General features: G+C 32.6%; 1 protein-coding gene and 1 non-coding gene across 4 annotated transcripts in view; both read left to right on the top strand.

The window, feature by feature from the left end:
• LOC112004678 (protein DETOXIFICATION 12) overlaps window positions 1–15,226 on the top strand; it is a 28,334-nt gene that overhangs the window by 4,661 nt on the left and 8,447 nt on the right. The window contains exons 1-7 of one of the 3 annotated variants that reach the window (XM_065773713.1): window positions 6,070–6,441; window positions 7,415–7,959; window positions 8,054–8,140; window positions 8,259–8,315; window positions 8,441–8,679; window positions 8,767–8,972; window positions 9,582–9,971. The exons of 1 other annotated variant lie outside the window; for it this stretch is intronic. In XM_065773713.1, the coding sequence (XP_065629785.1) occupies window positions 6,187–6,441; window positions 7,415–7,959; window positions 8,054–8,140; window positions 8,259–8,315; window positions 8,441–8,679; window positions 8,767–8,972; window positions 9,582–9,665 (1,473 nt within the window). In that variant the 5' untranslated portion in view covers window positions 6,070–6,186 and the 3' untranslated portion in view covers window positions 9,666–9,971. Of the gene's footprint in view, window positions 1–6,069; window positions 6,442–7,414; window positions 7,960–8,053; window positions 8,141–8,258; window positions 8,316–8,440; window positions 8,680–8,766; window positions 8,973–9,581; window positions 9,972–15,226 lie in introns of those variants that run through there. One more of the 3 variants, XM_065773716.1, reaches the window with a different exon arrangement.
• Window positions 2,571–3,414, top strand: LOC112004675 (uncharacterized). Its single transcript, XR_010629039.1, has 2 exons — window positions 2,571–2,946; window positions 3,108–3,414. It is a non-coding gene; the product is annotated as an uncharacterized LOC112004675 (transcript).

The following is a 15,226-nucleotide window of genomic DNA, read 5'->3' as shown; positions in this document are numbered from 1 at the left end:
TATATAGAAAATATTTTTTAGAAAACTAGTGATATTTATTTTGTATTACAACTTTGGTTTTTTTTTTTTTTTTTTTCAATTGCTTCGTGAAGCAGTTCGAAGGCAAAAAAAATTCTTATTTCCAAACAAGAATATTTCTAAATAGATCCTAATTAATAGCCTTCCATATAAGAAATCTAATTTGACTAAAAAAAAACTATTCAAAACTTAAAACAAGAGTATAAAAGACTATTCAAAACTCAAAAACAACAGTATAAAATCTATTCTAGAAAGGGCAAGACTTAAGTATAGTATTTAAGTGTTGTTTCTTAAGTTCTTCTTTTAAGATTTTGCCATGTAGATTTTTTTTTTCATGGGATGGAATTGTATTTTTTAATTAAGTAGCCACATGGCTTAATCTTAAAAGAGGAACCTAAGTAATTGCTAATTAAGTTTTATCTTTCTAGAAAATTCTAAAAATGACAACAATAACAAAAACAATTTCCATAACTTTCTATATTTAGCTTAAGGTAAGATAGAGTTGTTTTTCATAAAATTTGAGTGGAAAACAACTTTATCTCATGCCAAGCTATACAAAGGAAGTTGAGAGCTATTTATCCTTTAAATCTTTTTTTTTTTTTTTCTGATATTACCAAACATACAAAAATGCGGAAAACCTATCTTCATATAAGGTTTTCTATCGAAACAAAACCAAGTGTAACTTCATTTCCAATCAAGAATTTTTTATGTTTAATAGATCCTAATAGTGGCCTTCCATATAAGAATTCTAATTTGAAAATTATTATATATTCCTCCAATGACCTTGGACGACATTTTACATCACACTCCTCCATTTGTAAAGAACTCATAATCAAGTTGACATTCTTCTAGAATTGAAATCTTCTATACTAAGAGAACAAATATCTTTACACTCCAATCCCTTTTGTCTTCTTTTTCGTACTTGCAATCCTTTTTTTTTTTTTTTTTTGCAATCCTTTTTCATACTTGCAATCCATTAAGTGAACTAACAAAGCAATTTTATATTCTTTTTCAATAGTTTCGAGGCAATTGAAAAATCAATGTATTGTATAACTTTTTTTCTTTTTCTTTTTTAGAATACTAAGTATTTTATATAACTTAAATGTATTGTATTGTTTACCAAATAAAATAAAAGTATTGTATTACTTTGTTGTTCAGTACAATTTGATTATCGGCTTATTGGTCATGGTTGTACTATTTGATTTGATTTCAAATTGATCTTCTTCGATTGTCTCCGCATTCTTGAGCCAGGATCTTTTCTATAATAGGATTTTTATTAATTTTCTTTAGAACCTTTATCTTTTCTTCTCTAACTTTTGTATAATTTTAAGCAAGAAATTCTCTTTATCACATAATTATTCAACTTGTGCCCCTTGTTCAAAATCACCTTTATCCCATCCTCTTGTTTTGAAGCTTCTTTAATTTCAAAATTTGGCTTCACATACTCAACCTCCAAAATTGTATCTTCCTTTGATATGTGAAAGATATAACTCAAACTATTAATCCCCACATATGAATTTAGATGCTTAAACTCGTGACTTATACAATGCAAAATCTCATAATAATCACAATAGACAAAGAAATCTTTTTTTTTTTTCCTTTTTCATTATTGTCAAGAACAAATTTCACACTTATCTCAACGCACTATCATCTTGAATGCAATCCCACCATTTGGCCATATCACTCTCTAACTTATATGAAACAAATTTTACTTTTTCTTCTTCAGATACCTATGCTCAATAATCAAAATAATCTTCCAAATCAAGAATTTAGTCAATAAATACCATTTATGCATTATTTTATTTTTAAAAATTGTTGTATCTAAGAATGCATCCACAAATAGCCGCCTCAAGGTAGATCTCCAGTACAATTTTTCTTATTACTTCCACAATTCTTATTGGTGTAAATCCTTTTACCAACAAAAATAAATAAATAAATACCATTTTAACTTTAATCATAGGAAGAGAATGGTTAGTGCACGACTAGATCATGAAACAGTTTGAATACTCAAGGTAGAGCTTTGGATCTATAACCAAAAAAAAAAAAAAAAAAAGAAGGTAGAGATTTTTTTTCCATCTATAAAATAGAAAACATGAGAATGAAATTTTATTGTTAGTGAACTTGTTTTCTTTTTAAAATTTATAGCCAATTTAAAAGCTATAAAAAAAAAATCTTAATTTCCAACAAAATTTTTAAACAGATCTTAATTATTAACCTTCCATACAAGAACACTAATTTAATTCAAAAAATACTCATAAACTCTCTTAAATAAGAAAATAAAATTCTATACTTCTATACTTAAAAATTCCAAAAACTATAAGAAAATTCTTCCAATGATCGTATAAGATATCCTGCAACACTTTCTACTCGTAGATTAAAAATAATAATAATAATTAAAAAAATCAAAAGAAAAAAGTCTTGAAAATTCCATTGATTCTTTATTTTAAAAAATAAAAATAAATAAATAAATTCCTTCAACTTGACAAGTGAACACAACTAATTTTTAAAAAATCTGCCCCTCAAAAATTTTTTTTTTTTTTTAATCTGTGTTTGAACTGAAAAGCAGATATATAATTTTAAACATTTTTATGAATTCTACTAAAATAGATGATTAATGTATGGCTAAGGACATATATTAACCAGACTCTATTTATATATATTTTTTAAAATTTGTTTTCGTAACATACTACAAATTACAATACAAAGCGGCAATATGGCGGCGGTTCAGACACAACAATCAAAACCCCAAAACCCCTAGCCATCAAAAGCTCTGACAATCTTCAGGCTCTTACCACAGCACCAAAATTGGGTCGCCAGACAAAAAAAAAAAAGAAAAAAAAGAAAAGAAAAAAGATGGGCAGAGCCGAGAAAGAGCAACTGAACAAAACCCTGAATTCCCACCTCAGCACCATCCATGAAACCTCACAGGTTTGCTATCTATAATCAATTTCATTCAACACCCTTTTACATATATATCTATTTATGGTTTTGGTTTTGGATTTGGAGGGTCTTTGTGTGGATTGATATCATGTGGGTTTGTGTTGTGTTGTGTTGTGATTGTGTGGACTAATAATAAACTATGCATTTAGGTGTTGGATCAAAGCCCAGCTTCTTCTCTTGACAAAGTGAGCTGGGAAGAGGTGATCAAAATGGGTGACCAAGTCTCCAAGCAAGCTACCATGGGTATTCTGCTATCTATTCTATAAATATTTCAGCTTGTTTACACACCATTTTGATTTTGGTGAGATGGGTTCTTGTTTATTTTGAGGTATATGTTGGACATCCTTAGCCAATTGTTAAAAATATTTTATTTTGGTTTGTAAAGAAATTATAAAAAATATTAAATAAATAAAAGAGAGAGAGAGAGAGAGAGAGAGAGAGAGAGCTTTGCAATCATTCAATGTTTAGATGCTGATTGCACTAATATGTATCACACATAAGTCAGTTTAAGGTTAAAACAAAAGGTGACGCACAAGTAATAGACAGATACCAAAACACAAAAGTTAAAGTTGAGTTGTGTACTGAAATAATTTAAGCCACAAATTGTCAGGCAGGGCCATGTTAAATAAAATAGAAAATTTTATTGCACTATTAATTATTGGGTACTTCTAGAATATGGAGAATAGTGCTTTCTCATCTTACATTTATAGTGGGGTTCACTTATTAAATTCATGGTGGAGTTCAATATGTATATGAGAGGAAAGAGCACCAATTCTCTGTGCTCCGGAAATACATAAGAATTTTCCGTATTACAATCCAAACACACCCCCTTTTGACACTGTAGTTAAAATTGTGAATGGTGTTTTGAAAATACAATTTTAGTCCATGTGGTAGTATACATACAATGAGTATGTAATAAGGAGTGTGTGTGATAATCAGTACTCTAATAAAATAGGGATGGCTACATAGTCTATGCAGCTCAACCAGTTGGTACATTCTGGTATTTTCAATAAAAACATCTAGGGTTTAAATTTTTTTACCCCAACCATCGATTTATTATATATATTATCTGGAAATTTTTATTATTATTTTGAAGGAAACAGCCTTGTCGAACTGAACCTTGGAAGTTTAGTTTTGAGATAGATGGGTATAAAGAGTCCCAAGTCCTAACACATATTTGATGGACCATCTCCTTAGTTGATCTAATTTTTTGGCATCAAGCATGGTTGATATGCTTAGATCCCCTTTTTTTTGTAGGACTTAGATCCCCTGAACGCCAAGCATTCCAATACCCATTTAAAGTTCGAAGAAGAAAGAGCCAATTCCCAATACGGAACCATTATTTGTGAAAAGATGAAATCATATATTATTAAGTAATTAAAAGAAATATAAAACGATAAAATTTTATAGGAGAAGATTTTAAATAAATAAAAAATTCAGAGTAAAATCAGATTGTTATGTTATTTTTGTTGAACTATGATTGTGGAACTACAACACCTGCCCTTTTCTGGCCTCCCAGTTAAAATTTCACTTTTATATTTAATGAATTCTATTGTTAACTAATTTCTTAACTTCTCTCTAAAACCAACAAAAATTTCCTAAATTAACGTAATTTTTTAACATTTTATAGGAAAAAGTTCAACTCCACAGCCTAAAAGATATGTGGCCATGAAATAGGAATTAAGTAGAACATAATTGACTAGGTAGTAGAGTCATGGAAACACCTCTTTCTTCCATATTTTGGACCTTAACTCCATGGAACAATATTCTTACTATTGCTGAAACATGGAAGAATTGAAATCTTATATCAAAACATTATGTATGGATGATATAAAATGCCTAAACAAGAATTTTTGAAAAACATATAACTTGAGCTAGTACTCACTACAAACAAATTCCATTAATGAAAGATGTATGTCCATTGAAAAATAAAAAATACTCATGTCGAATGAAATGGTTGTTGCTAGTTTGGAGCTGTCTTCCTTTAACCCACTATGTGGCGATTAGGGGTGATAATGTATGACATGACCCATGAATACAACAGGATTTTTTTGTGAATTAGTGTTTAGTGTCATTGGGTTCATGTCAAAATGGGTGGACATGCTTTAACACGATTAATAACTGGTCAATTTCGTGTTGACTTGCTTAACCTGCAATTACCCGGACATGACTCAATTAATATAAGTAAATGTCATTTTTATCTGACATAAATATGAATTCTAAATATAATTGAGTACTTTAAAATTTTTTAATGGTTTATTGATAAATTATTCATTAAAAATCTTAAGTCCCTAAACCTTTTTTTTTTCTTAAATTATCTATTAAATGGGTTGTGTTTCACTAAATAGTGTTTGTATTGAGGGGTTTTGACACAACTATTAAATGAGTTAGGTTAGAGTTAAACAATGTATTTAATTACCATTACCTCGACACCACATGTTCACAACCTCCTAACACAAATTGCCACCCTTATAGGTGATTGAATAGATCATTCATGTGTAATTTTGTTTATGTGACTTTTTTAATGAGTCATGTGACTTGTTTATATAATACACATGATGGTCTTATAAATTATCATGTAGTAGGTTGGAGGAAATAACTCAAAACTAATTTGAGGCTAAACTCTGTGTCACAATAATTTTACAACATTTCTAAATTAACATGACACGATATTAAAAAAATATATTAAATTAGAGATTGTGGTGAGCCATAATATTGGAATATTGTAAATTTTTTTTTTTTTTTGGTAGAAGTAAAATTATTGTGACTCATTGCTAGGTAATGGATTGGAATTGGATGATATTTTTTTGAGAGAAAAGTTAACCGATACTCTAAAGGCATTGGTTTAAGAATTACTTTTAAAAACTTTGTATGAAAAAAAAAAAAAAAAAAAAAAAAAACTAACTTTTATTTTTACCATTTTTTATATTTTTCATAAAAATAGTATTAAAATTTTTCTAAAATAGTCCATTAACATATTACTTAAAGGCGCCTTTTTTTTTTTAATTTTTTATATTTTCATAAAAAAGAAGTATTAAAATATTAACAAATAAAGAAAACTACGCAAAAATTGGAGCTGGTCTTTGTTCCCTGGCCCTGGAAATATATACCATACCTGGCCCTGGAAATATCAAAAAGTGCAGGACTCTCTCCTTCTCTGTTTTTTCCTTGGACCTCTCATATTCCACGTTTGAGCTACTGAGGCGGCTAAGAGACAGAGAGAAAGACATGGAAGAGAGTTTATTAGCAAAAGGGATCAAAGAAGAGAAAAGAAAACCAGAAACTCCATCTCTAACATGGGTTACTTTCACTGGGGAGCTCAAGAGGTTGGGATTCTTGGCTGGTCCTATGGTGGTCGTGACTCTATCACAGTTCTTGTTGCAGGTCATTTCATTAATGATGGTGGGTCATCTGGGTGAACTTGCTCTCTCTAGCGCTGCTATAGCCATCTCTCTTTCTGCAGTCACTGGCTTCAGTCTTCTTGTAAGTCTTTGTTGTTATCTACTTAGCCTTTATTTGCTTATATACATGTTTTTCTTTCCTTATATACATTTTTAAAGTCTCACTTTTTAACCAACTTTTAGTAAATAAATAATAACAAAAAAAAATCCAATGCAACATTTAGTTTGTTTCTTTCATGCATATTGGATTAATTCTTGTTCAATTTTTTTTTTTTTTTTCTATAATATTAGTACAAGATATTTTTAAGCTCACCTTGGAAAAACATGAAACTTGTTTCTTTGAATTTTTGTGATTACCCTTGTGACAAGATTCTTGGTTCATTTTATGTGATTTCAACTCACTGCAATTTGAGTTTTTGTGATTACCTCTTCGGGGCAAGGCAGGTCATGCCGGGTAGGAAATTAATTACTTTTCAACTTAACCGGGACTAGGGGTAATTGGAGATGTCAGATGAGGGAATGGTGACTTGGGTAGCCTTATAATGTTTCATCTTTGGGTACCAGATTCATAACAGTTTGGTAAACTAAACCACTTCCATGTTTTGTTAATGAATCACTAAACATGTCTATAAGTTTCATTTTGTTCTTTCAATATTTGTGTGATTTATGTAATGATCAGCTTCTTGTCATAATGGATTGGACTAACATTGCTCAACTTTTGATTTGGATAACATTTATGAATACTAGTGCAGAAAAACATTTGTCATGATTTGGATGAAATTTAATAATTTGTCTCACTGAATGGCAGTGACACACTGTCAAAACAAAAAAAGAAAAAAAATCAAATGGCAGTCACATGTATGAGTTTCAATAAGCCAGAGCTACGAGAAGATAGGGGTGAAGTCATGCACTTAACAAAAATATATATTGGATGATTTAAATGTTCTAAAGGCCAAAAAAATTAAATTTGTGGACCTAATTACTGAGATGAAAGACTTTGAACATATCTATTTCAAATAACTAACTGGATTTTCTATTTTGTATGTGGTAAACAGTTAGGAATGGCCAGTGCGCTAGAAACTCTATGTGGGCAAGCTTATGGTGCTCAGCAATATCAAAAAATTGGAATTCAAACTTACACTGCTATATTTTCTCTAAACCTTGTCTGTCTTCCTCTGTGTTTGCTATGGATGAACGTGGGAAAGTTACTAAGTTTGATAGGCCAAGACCCTCTAATTTCACATGAAGCTGGGAAATTCACAATGTGGCTTGTTCCTGCACTCTTTGCTTATGCGACACTTCAACCAATCATTAGATACCTTCAGACACAAAGTCTAGTCAAGCCAATGCTTATAAGCTCTTTTGTAATTCTATGTTTTCACATACCACTATGTTGGGTTTTAGTATTCAAGTCTGGACTGGGAAACCTTGGAGCAGCTTTAGCTATGGGAATTTCTTATTGGTTAAATGTGATTTTTCTTGGATTATATGTGAAGTACTCTTCTGCCTGCAAAAAAACCCTTGTTCCAATTTCTAAGGAGCTGTTCCAAGGAATTGGGGAGTTTTTCCGCTTTGCTATCCCTTCTGCTATAATGGTTTGGTAATTGTTTTCATTTACTCCAGTTGTAAAGAAAAGAGTTTATATGTTCATCTTTAATATTGTTTTTTTTTTTTTTTTTGGTTGATGATTGCAGCCTCCAGTGGTGGTCTTTTGAGCTTCTTATACTGTTGTCTGGTCTTTTACCTAATCCGCAACTAGAAACTTCAGTTCTTTCTGTGTGGTAAGTTTTCTTGTAGTATTTCATAACAAGAACACTATGGATCTTCTACAAATTAATTAGATTATCCATTCCTAAAAGAAATCTGATTGTTCTATTTTTTTGTCAACTTTTTTTTCAGTCTCAATACGATTGCAACACTCTATGCAATACCTTATGGACTTAGTGCTGCAGCAAGGTTTGATAAATCAAAACTATGTATACATATATTCAAAGACATTTATATATTGTGAATATTACTAGTGTTTATAACGGTTGAAATTGCATATCTCTAATAATGTATGCTAATTTCTTTTTGTTTAGTACTAGAATTTCAAATGAATTAGGAGCAGGAAACCCAAAAGCTGCTCGTGTGGCTGTCTTTGCTGTATTGATTCTTGCAGTCACAGAGACAAGTATAGTAAGCACAATCCTTCTTGCAAGCCAGAGTGTTTTTGGTTACACTTTTAGCAACGAGAAGGAAGTTGTGGACTATGTGACAACCATGGCTCCCCTGGTTTCTCTGTCAATTATACTGGACAGCTTACAAGGGGTACTCTCAGGTCAAAATTTTCTCTCTTTTGCCAATGAGTGTTGTCTGCTAAAAATGTAAGTTTTTGCTGAGTTCTATCTGGTGTTTGTTAACTCAGGTGTTGCTAGAGGATGTGGATGGCAACATATAGGGGCTTATGTCAACTTGGGGGCATTCTATCTTTGTGGAATTCCAGTTGCAGCGGTTCTGGGTTTCATGACAAATTTAAGAGGAAGAGGCCTATGGATTGGAATACAAACTGGTGCTTTTGTTCAGACAGTTATGCTCTCTATTATAACAAGTCGCATAAATTGGGAAAAACAGGTCTATCCTCTACTCTTATGACTTGATGCTTTTGATCTTAGTCTAGCATTTGTTTCCCATTTGCTCCATTTGGTTGCCAAGAAATTGGAAGAAGGAAAAGAGAAAAAAATTTTAGATTGTTCAATGAGTTAGAATTTTTAATGCAACTCAACCATGGATTTATTAAAATATTAATCATTCATGATTAAATGAATGGTTAAGATTTTGTTATGTCATTAGGTCATAATCATTTAAATAAAAATAATGAAGCAAAATCTAAACTATTTGTCAAAGAAAGAATGATTTGAATTTTAAGAACTCTATAGTGGAGTTACCTTAGGAACTCTTGAGGTTTCTAATAACCTCGATGGCCCTAAATGGTTATCAAATTCCAAAGTCATTCCTTTTCTTCCATCTCTTGGTAGGATTGGATTTGCCTCTATTTCGCAATTAGGCAGAGCACTTCTCCAAATAAATGGGATGAAGGACAATATCACTCTGAACCTCCTAATGATAGTCAATCACAATTACAATGTTTTAGAGTGTCGAATTCTTTAAGATTTTTGATCAGTTCTACCCGTAGTGTTCCTTATTAAGGGGTTATTTCTGTTGTGTTTCTTGATATTTCAGGCAAGCAATGCAAGGGAGAGGATATTTGAGGGGAAACTTCCACAAGATAATAATGAGAATGAGCAGAGAATTTTGGTGAGCTAAATAATGTTATTATTACTGTTGTAACTTGTAAGGAATAAGGAGGAACATTGATTACATGAATGAGCTTATCGACCTTTTTTTTTCTTTGTTTTTGTTCTTCTTCCTTTCTTTTTTCCCCCTCTTTTAATGGTGGCAGTGACATCCTTAAATTTGGTTTACATTCTAGAGGAATCTATATGGGATTGGCATAACCATATGGGAAAATATTTTCCTTGCCAAAACATGTAGGAACTCTGTCTGCAGCTAAATTAATAAACTGTCCCTCATATAAAGATTAAAATAAAAATTTGGTTCACAAATACTAAACCTTTCTCTATAGATTATAAGGATTTCAATTGCAATTAAAGATTACTATTTACAAACCTAGAATCCAATCCTCTTGGCACTTCATGGTAGATTAGAGGAACAGTTTTTCTTCAAAACAAGCTATAGGCAGTTTTCAAAACCTGCACCTTCTCTTCTTTTTTCTTTTTTTGGGTAGATGCTTAGGCCCCAAAACCTGCATCAGGCAAGGTTTTTGTTTCTATGTTTATCTTTTCAATGAGCTCATGAATTAATCTGTTTGTAATTTTCAAATTATGTTCATTGTTGTGTAGGTTGACCAAACCAAAGTAGCCAAGTTTTTTAGCTATGTATCTTAAATGTTCAAAAAAAAATTATAAATTTATTATAATGTCTAAGGTGTTCTCTGAAATATTAATAAGTAGTCAAGGGTTTGCTAGGGCTTTTGTTGTTTGGGTTTGTTGAGGGTTTTTGTTCAATTATTTTTGTTTGGGATTTTGTTGCTGGATGCACAGAATGCTGGGTTTTTGTTCAATTATTTTTTGGGTGATGGATTTGTTGCTAAAACTCTCTATGTGTTTGTGATTTAAACCCAATGAAAAACCCCAAATTCCAATCCAGCAATGGAAAGAAAAATCCAAAAAGAGAGGGAGAGAGAGCCATAGCCATACCCGTTGCCGCCGCTGCTGCCGCCTTGGAGCAAACTTGGAGCCTGCAATGAACTTACGTCTGGGTTCACGAAGCAAGGGCTGGTTGCAGAGCCGATGTGGTGGTTGCAAGGGTTGGGTTCGTGGGTTAGGGAGCTAAGGGCTGGGTTTTGAGATTTTCTGTTTGGTAGGGAAACGGTGTCGTAACAACAAATTTTTTGTTTTCTCTGTGGGCAAAATGGTGCCATTTAGCATGTGCCAGGTCAGCACATCATTTCCATTAAAACTGTGTCGTTTTGGGGCTAATTTGGCCAAAAAAAAAAAAAAAAACACATCAGCAAGATGGCATGGCAGTTAACAGCAGAAATTAACCGGGGGGGTGATTTGCTAACGAAACCAAACGTTGGGTGTAAAATCAAAAGTCTGAAATGTTGGGGTGTAAAATCCAATCACCCCCAAACGTTGGGGTGCACTTTGCAATTTACCTTTTTTTTTTCCTTGTTATGTTGTAATCTTTCATCTTTAACCTCATAATTATATTGCTGACATTATATTAGAGTTATAATGAATATGTTATGGCCAAATCAGGCCACACCTCTTCTAAAAAAAAAAAATATAAAAAAATAAAAATAAAAAACCATTATTGGGCCAATAATAATAAAATTGGAACATGACCGGATTTTTTTTTTTTTCCTGAGGAAGGGAACCCGACCAGTTAATTTGGCCAAATCTGCATAAAATAAAAGGAAAGGTGAATTTATTGGACCAACTGTAGAGTGTAGACTATAAAAATTAATTACTAGACTATAAACTTAAGGATTTATGTATTATTTTATTTATTAATTTTTTTTTTCTTTTATTATATACGGATAAAAAAAATGTTGGAAAGTGTGTTAATTTTTATTTATTTTTATACTTAAGAAAAAAATGGGTAACATTAGATTGACCCATCAAAGCCTAGGTAAAGGTCATAGAAATAAGGATAAAACTTAGGTATAGTACCTTAGGTGTTGTTCTTTAGGTTCCCATCTTAAGATTATGTCATGTGGCTACTTAACTAAAAAATACACTTTTATCCCATGAGAAAAAATCCACATGTCAAAATTTTAAGAGGGAAACCTAAGGAACAGCACCTAAGTCTTGCCCTAAAAATAATAACCCATTTTGGTTTAATAAGTTTTTGACCTTTACTCAATCAAATTAAACTCAAACTCAAACTCATCAGATCCAACCTATTTTCCAAAGCTACAACAATCAAGCAAGATTAGTTTATCCACTTTGCAGTCTATTTAGCTCATGCTCAATGCACAAGCAAGATTAATTTCCTGCATAAACAAATGTACTCTCGATTCCACTCTGCTCAACTTGGTGTCAAAGTCAAACTCACATTGTACTGCAGCTGTAACCATTTTGTTTGGTATGAATTTTGGGGGGGGGGGGGGGAGTCTTGTAGTAGGATACGTGAACGCCTTATTCTGATCCCAATTACAAAAAAATTATTAAATGTACCAAAAATATGGTGACGTGAGAGCATTAGCATTGGAGAATGCTAATGCCATATGTAAGGTGTATTTAGCATTTCAACCTTTAAAATCTACTGCATCAGAGAATTGCAAACCCAAGAATTGCAAATTTTTTTGCAATTCTGCTACAGTGCAATTCCACTTGTAGAATTGCACTGTAGCAGTATTGTAAAAATAAAAACACTATTTTATTCTACTCTGAACTCTCCCACTCTCTCAACTCTGTCCTCGTCTCTCTCTCTTTCTCCCTTGCCCTTTCCTTTTTCTCAATTCTGTTTGCTCCGATGGGTTTGATGTAGCTTCGATGGGTTTGCTCTGATGTGGGTGTGGTTTGCTCTGATCAGTGTATCATGGGTCAAGTGGTGGATCAACATGGTGGACTGTGGGTATGGGTTATGGGTTTTGGATTTGGGTTGATCTGGGCGTGACAAAGCTAGGTGTTGATTTGGGTTGATCTGGGCGTGGATTGGCGTGGGTTGATCTAGGCATGACAGAGCTGAGTTTTGGATTTGGGTGTTGATTTTGGATTTGGGATCGGCGTGATGGAGCTGGGTGTTGATTTTGGGTTTGGGATCGGCGTGGATTGGCGAAGATCAGAGATCATGGTGGCGGTGTGGGTCTGGGTCGATGATCGGGTCATGGAAAAGGATCGGGTCGTGGTGGCGGTGGCTCTAGTGATTATTATTTTTGAATGGGTTTGCTCCAGTGGGTTTCAAATCGGCTGGGTTTCAAATCGGCGATTGTTGTTGATGGGTTTGCTCTGGTGGTTGTTGATGGGTTGAGGTGTTGTAGCTGTGGTTGTTGATGGGTTGAGATACCGTGGCTGTGGTTGTTGATGGCTTGTGTGTTGCTAGAAGTTGAGGGAGAAGGAGAGGAAAAAAAAAAAACGGTTGGAAAGCGCAGGAAACATGAGTCTGAAAAAAAAAATAACAGTTATAAAGAAATAGTAAAGAAAGATTAAAAAATAATATTTTAATAAAAATAGAGTTTTGGGATGTAGGAGGTATTGTAAAATTGGATGGTATAATGATAAAGTGAGGTTTTGAAATGGTAAAATAGAGTAGCATTAGCATTTTCCAATGCTAATGCTCTGATACTCTCAACTCTTAAATAATAGCGGATCCCACAAACTCAAATACTTACAAGTTCATCGATTATTGTTCTTTATCTTCAATTTATAACCCTTATTGGTTTTCATCTATCCTAATAAAAGGTACAAGGACAACGTAAGTACTGATGGAAAGAGATGAATCCTATGGTTCAAATATGACAACATGACTGTAACAGAATATGTACAAAACCTGTTATGGCAGTGTAGTTCTGTTTATATCAAATTCCCTATTATCAATATATTATGACAACATGAGTCATGAGATTTTAAATATTTACAGTCATAAAACTCATGTAATACCTGTATAAGATAGAACTTCTACTGGGTTACCTTGATATTGCAAGCAAGGCAAGATAGAGTATTGTTAAAGATCTTCAACAAATGGATTAATGTGAGCAAGCAGAGGATTTTGACGAATTAATTTTCATATGTTTATTACATAAGTTGTAATAGAAGAAATTAGAAAAAGAAAAAAATGTTGTAATAGAAGTCCAATGGTCTTTTTTAGATATATCAATGTAGAAATCATGAATTTAGGAATTCTTCTATAGTTTTTTTTAGAGAATTTCAACCTATGGCTGTCTACTCTTAATGATAGCTCTTTATCATCAAACCAATACATCAATCTTTTATCATTTGATTAAAAAGGAAGATTCCTTTTTGTAACAATCCAAGGAAAATCATTAGTCATATCTACACTATACCTTAGAAGGACTAATCACAATTAAGACTTCTTATAGTTTTAATAAAGCCTAGATCTACCCAGTAAATATCCGATGTGGGACTTATAACTCACCCACACACATCACATAATCAATCAAATTAGAGCATCACACTTTTCCTTTTTTTTTTATGCTACAATAAACTCCATTGATATTTTGGCCGTAAGCTTACATATAACTTCCGTTTTTTTTAATTATATATATTAAAATTAAATCAACCTCCATTGATATTCTATGAAATGGCATTTCCCTTCACCAAACATTTCAACACCCCCCCCCCAAACAAATATTTCAAGAAACGATAGTCCCACTTTTATAAATGTAACATATAAATTGCAATCCATTTCACATCAACACTGCATCTTCTTTTGCTGAGAACATCAATGCTGCATCTCCATCCCATCAAATAGAATAGTATGTTATGATAGGAAAGTCAGGATTTACCCTTTTTTTTTTTTTTTTTCTGCATATTTCATAAAATGACATCTCTCTCCAATCGTTTGAAAAAATGACACTTTCATTGTTGAGGTTTTATAAATACAACAAATAAGTTCGTTTCCACTCAAATTATTACTTTTCTAACAAAACATTATATTACATGTGACTTGGGACTGTCATGCGAAAGGGAATGAACTTATCTATTCCGTTTATGAAATTGGGATTTTCATCTCTTCAAATATGTTTGGCTCGAATGGTACTTGTTGAATATTAGCTCTGATACCATGTTAAATGGAGAATATTATCAAACGCAATGTGTTATACCATGTTGTGTTTGCTAGAGTGGATGCGGAAGAGGAAGCATAGAATAGGAACATCAAGAACACGAGGGTTACGTGGTTCAGCCTTGACGGCCTACATCCACGGAGGAATCCCTTAAGGGCTACATCTTTATTGTATAGGAGTGTAGTACAATAACCTCTGTTACAATGAACCCTAACATGAGTATATATAGGCGACTAAACCCTAGACTACTAGTACAAGCAGGAATGGGCTTGGGCCTATTACATTGGGCTAATATATGTTTAATATATATCTCTAACACCCTCCCTCAAACTCAAGGCGGAAGCTCGATGAAGGCTTGAGGTTGGATAAGCATGAAAAGATCACTTGGAGATGCCTTGAAGAATGCCTTTGAAGAAACCAAAACGAAGAATGTGCCAATTGACCAATTTAGGAGCTTCAATTGAAGAAACGGAGTCCAAAATTGGAATCTACGCGAAAAACTGAGCAAGATAGGCCCTTTTCGAAAATTTTGACTTTTGGTCAAAGGTCAACG

This window comes from Quercus suber, unplaced genomic scaffold, assembly GCF_002906115.3.
Source record: "Quercus suber isolate HL8 unplaced genomic scaffold, Cork oak 2.0 scaffold_79, whole genome shotgun sequence".
Taxonomy (NCBI): domain Eukaryota; kingdom Viridiplantae; phylum Streptophyta; class Magnoliopsida; order Fagales; family Fagaceae; genus Quercus; species Quercus suber.
This window is presented reverse-complemented; position numbering and strand designations above follow the sequence as displayed.